The sequence below is a fragment of the Lepisosteus oculatus genome, chromosome 10 (assembly GCF_040954835.1).
Source record: "Lepisosteus oculatus isolate fLepOcu1 chromosome 10, fLepOcu1.hap2, whole genome shotgun sequence".
NCBI lineage: Eukaryota > Metazoa > Chordata > Actinopteri > Semionotiformes > Lepisosteidae > Lepisosteus > Lepisosteus oculatus.
The window spans coordinates 9,590,263-9,595,475 of NC_090705.1; the positions used below are offsets into that span (position 1 = coordinate 9,590,263).

At 37.8% G+C, this 5,213-nt stretch overlaps 1 protein-coding gene across 1 annotated transcript; it reads right to left on the reverse strand.

The window, feature by feature from the left end:
• Positions 1-301: 301 nt before the first annotated feature.
• mc2r (melanocortin 2 receptor) lies at positions 302-1,210 on the reverse strand. The gene has a single exon (XM_006636096.2). The coding sequence runs from the start codon at positions 1,208-1,210 to the stop codon at positions 302-304; it is 909 nt and encodes a 302-aa protein (XP_006636159.2).
• Between the last annotated feature and the right edge of the window lie 4,003 nt (positions 1,211-5,213).

Consider the following 5,213-nt stretch of genomic DNA (forward strand, 5'->3'; position numbering starts at 1 on the left):
AGAAAAAACTCCAGAACTATGGAACCCATAGTCCTACAGGGACAAGAATTGGGGAAGACACCTGTCATGGAAGACCAATGCTAATTCTATTTTAACTTTATTCTTTCTGTAGGTCAAAACTGTTGCCGAAACATGTAAGATCCCTTTGCCTAATATGTTGAGTTTTTTAAAAGAGAAAACTGGAGCCACACTTCCCTTATCTGTACTGTATCATGTTCCATTATGTTATCACATTATATTAGATTATATCATATCTTGCTACATTATCTTAAAAGTCAAAGCAGAAATTTCAAAAAGAAGCTCAGAAATAGCCACCACATACCCGTGTACCTGAGCAAAAAAACATTTTTCTTAGTGTATTTCTTAGCTCCGCGCTTCGGAAAGCATAAATGACAGGGTCGATCACTGCGTTACACATCAGCAGAATCACATGGACCTGGAAAAGGGACCGGTAGCATTCACAGTAGGGGTTAAGTGGGCACACCATTAAGATGAGAAGATGAAAGAAAAATGGCGACCAACAGATGATAAAAACGCCGAAGAGAATTGTCAGTGTGATGGCTCCCTTCATGTTGTTCTTCTGGCGGGCACGATTTCCTGGCAGAGACGCTATTTTCCAGACATGTGTCCGGGCCAGCTGAAATATGTGCACGTACAAAATCAGAATTAAAACAAGGGACACCAGAAAGAGCGCTATGAAGCAGGTCATAATCACAGTAGCGCGGAAAAAGATGATCATGACCACGCCGCTCCCCGCACAAAATGTCCATATGCTTCCCAGGATGACAGCTACGCGTTTCATGGTCATTATGTTGTGGTACCTCAAGGCGTGGAAAATGGTAATGTACCGGTCAACAGCAATGGCTGACAAGCTGAAAATAGATCCCGTGAAGGACATACAAAGCAGAGTGTCCATCACGTCGTCCGTTTTCGTTTCAATCTTCCCCCTAGAATCCAAGCGGCCCGCGTCGGTGAACACCAGCATGGTGTTCTCCAAGGCCTTGGACACGCTGGAAAGCACGTTGAACAGAGCGAGGCTGCAGATGAAGCAGTACATGGGGGAGTGAAGGTTCTTGTTCTTTATGACGGCTACCACCACCAGCAGGTTCTCCGTTAGGCTCACCATTGTGATGGCAAAAAATATCTCATTGGGAATTTTCACCTCCTTGCAGTCTGTTTCATTCACATTAGCCCCTGTGGAGTTGTTCATGGTGTTTGTGTTGCCCTGCTTCTCGGCCTAAGCTCCTATTAGGTCCTTTGTTTTTTCTATTTGAGATTTCCCATCAAAAGTCTCCTAGAAGTAGCAAAAACAGAAGATTAGTAGGTAACACACCTTAAATCTGATTCAGTTTATACTGTATTCTTCCCTTGGATTTGCAGCATAAAAAATGACCTTCACATTTTCATACAACACTCACTCGCGCCTTCTTTCTGAAGTCTGAAACCTTCAAAATTTTTATTAAAAAAGACTGTCAACAGTCTGAAACTAAACTTAGAGCAAGAAAGCTTAAGCCTGTGAGAATGAACATGTTACAATTTTACAAAAGACCCACAAAACTGTGTAGAGAAAGGTTGATGAATTAGCCACTTAAACAAGTGACTCACCCCAAGCCCATTATGAGTGTAAATAAATCTTGGTTTATTTTAAATGCAAATTGAGCCAGAAATTCTCATTAATCAAACGAAAGAGTGCTTGAAGTACGTGCAGTTAGGGAGAGCAGAAATTGTGCCCAAATTAAAAATTGTACAAAAGGACTCCAGCCTGTTTAAAGGTGATCTGAGAAAATGAAATAAAAAGGGGACTGAGGTATGAAATCAATTGTCTCTGCCTCTGAAGTTCTGTAAAAACAGGACTGGGAGTGATCATCTGTAGAGGCTGCAAGAGTTTTCATGTCGCAGGAGCAGATCTTTGAGGAAGGCGGAGAAGAATGAGAAATGAAATGAAATGAAATGTTCCTTTCTCTAGCATTCAATAATATCATTTAACAGTTTGAATGGAGTGGGACAGTCCACCACGGACCAGATATTTGAAGTTGGGGTTGAACTGGTAAAAACAAATGGAATAAGCGAAATATCCCCACTGCTGGAAAACCTGTTCCACTTAAACTTTGTTACACCAAATTACACCAAACACATGTAATTTTTGGCTGTGCCATCTGACATTTTTCAAAAAAGGTCACATGCAAGATCTTGTAACTCCCTACAGAATTCTGAAAGGGTACAGGTCAAAATGGAACACATACAGGAACCCAGAAAGGCTCTGTCCAAAATAATCTTGGTCATGGCTTTTTGAATCCTTTTAATGTAATGCAAAACGTATAGCTCCTTAATACAGACAGGGCCATGTTAAAATTAGAACGCTATCATTAAACATCAGATATTGATTATACTTGTGAGAGCCACTCCTGAGACCATCCTGATTGTCATCACAAGAACTGAATTGTAAAGCAGAACTGTCAGATTTATTCTCTTGGTATTAAGTGCAACGGGAATTTTATCTGTGTAGAGAGAATGTGATAAATGACATATTCCTAATGGAAACCCTCACTGTCAAGGAGTAAATGTCAGTGATGACTGCTCATTTTTGTAATATTCATTCACACTCACAAAACATCTTGGCTACTCATGGGATGTCTTTTAACCTCCTGAAACGGAGTACAGAGCAATAAACTGTGAAAAGTGGATCTTCAAGGTAATGTTTATCATGTTTCTAGACATTATTTGGAAGGCAAAATATAAATGCACACCAATTTCTCTGTTCTTAGAAAAGATAATACGGACTTTGGCTGTATTATTTGGTCACTTTAGAAGTCTGTATGTTTCCGATTCATGGCCTCTTGATTTAGACACACTGTTCCAACAGATAAGAAGCTTATCTTGTCGTTGGTAAGATTTATTATAAATGGGTTTTTATGCCTTTCACTGCTTGCAAACTGTGCTCAAAACTTTAGATCTCATACTGTAAATACTTAATGAAAAATATGACACCAGTCTACCCTGCCTGTTATGGTACTGCTTGAGAAAAGAAGGAATAAGAATACCACTCAGTGTTATGTGTAATCAGCCACTCAATACCTGAAGCACACTCTTCACCTTCTTGCAGGCAGAGGCTATTTTATGAGCAAATGTGCTCAGTAGATTCTGTTAAGAAGAGCAATGTTAATAAAAGATAATCACATTTTACATCTGACCGACATAGCCCAAAACAGAATTGCTATGTATTAAAAAATGTTAAATGGGCTTCATGTCCGAGGCCTTTAATGTGTTGTAAAATGGAGAATTCAAATTCTCCTGTTTTGTCATAATGTACTGTAGGTATAGAACACAGCGTTATCTCTGCCCTGAGACAGACTTCATGGGGAGAGGCCTTAACATTCAGGTTGTACTTTCTCATCTATCATATCGTTTTAGAAACAACACAGTCCAGTACTCTTCCGCATGTACGATTACTGATAGAAGCAATTAAGTTGCTAAAAAGAGAGTTTTGATAATCATAAAGATTAGAATTAAGTCCACAATAGTGGGTGTCTGTACACTTTTTTAAAAGTCAACAACATCTACAAATGCAATTATTTCAATCAAAAAGTATAATGAAAGGCATAATTACTTAATTGTGTTTTTTTCTGTTTTAGGCTTGTTACTACCAAAAATGTTTTTAATTACACCATTAGTTACACTAAAATTATAGATCAGTTTAGATCACAATTCTCTACATTATGGATCCTGGCTATCTACAAACAGCTGGTCAATATTGTGTTAGACTGCAGTAATTGGATCCTCTTTTCTAACCCGTGCTCTTTCTTAAATCAGTTACTTTCAGGGAGGCTCCTTCAATAAGACTTTGTCTTGTCTTAGGACCTTCTTCTAGTCAGTAGTACGTGGGCACTTACCCTCTCCTTTAAATCCAAAGTGAATATATTTTGTCTGTTCTACTTCCCTTGAAGCTAAACTAGCTTGTTATGACATTCTTTCATAACTTGTGGATTACTTTAATGTACTTTGTACATATCTAGTAACTTTTTCAGTGTAATTTTGCTATTCCTCAGTGCATCATTTCTTATAGTAAAAAGCTTTCAGATACAAGGACAATAATGTATTTTGTTTCATTTTATTATTTCAAGTCGCACAATGACTTGGAAATGCCAGATGGAGAGCTGTTAATTTAAATCTCAAGTCTGGTCTTTCATTTATATGTGTGCTCTAATTTTGAACAAAAAGTATTTCACAAGACAAATCAAGCAATTGAGCAAAATTAATATGTACTGTAGGTGGGTTGAGTGTGAAAGGCTGAGAGAAGCATGAATGAAAAAATAAACTCTGTGGAAAGTATTACTGGTAAATTGACATACCAAGTGAGGCAGAATAAACTGAATGCTCAGGGAAGAAACTTTCCTTCTTGAATGAAAATGTCTTTCCATTGGGAGCCATCTACACATGGGTACTGTAGGTCCAGTCTGCTGTTTATCTGATTAAATCCAAGCTTCATAGACGAAGGTGAACGCACCTGTAAAATTACAGTCTAGAGAGGTGTCATTTTTTTTCTTAAAACATGAACTTAACTACTGTGAGGTGCAGCTGAGAATGTGCTGAAAATGTGGAAGGCGCTCAAAAACACAGAGGAGTCCTTGAACCAATCTTTGGTCAAATCAGTTAGTGATCCAGACAGATGAAGTCCCAGAGGCTGGTCATCCTCAGACCGGGACACTAGAACATTTTCATTAGTAGTATTTAAAAATTGTGCCTTCTTTGTCAGCACGGTTGCTTCAGCAAATGAAGAACATGTAGAAAATGTAGGGTTTATTTTGAACGTTATGGACACAAAGGGGATATTCTTTTTTGTTTTTCTAATATGAGCAAGAATAAGGAAATGAAAAGAAATCATTTATCAGTCTTTATCCTTTTGTTGATGCACTTACATATATCACAATTCATTTTAACTGTTACACTTATTACATTTTGTCACAAAGAATGATGCATCATTACTCCGATCTTCTGTTTTCATAATGGATACCTCCAGGCATAAACCTTTTGTTCTTTGAGACAAAACTGCTTTGAAGGGCAATCATGCAGGATTGTTTCAGCAAAATGCAGATACTTCAATACATTTATTATCAAATTCAAAAGGCTTTAGCAATAAGTGTTTCTAAGGTGTGAGTAATCAAGAGTGCGGACATTTTATGTCTGAATGCAAGAATTTATGGATTGGTAATGTT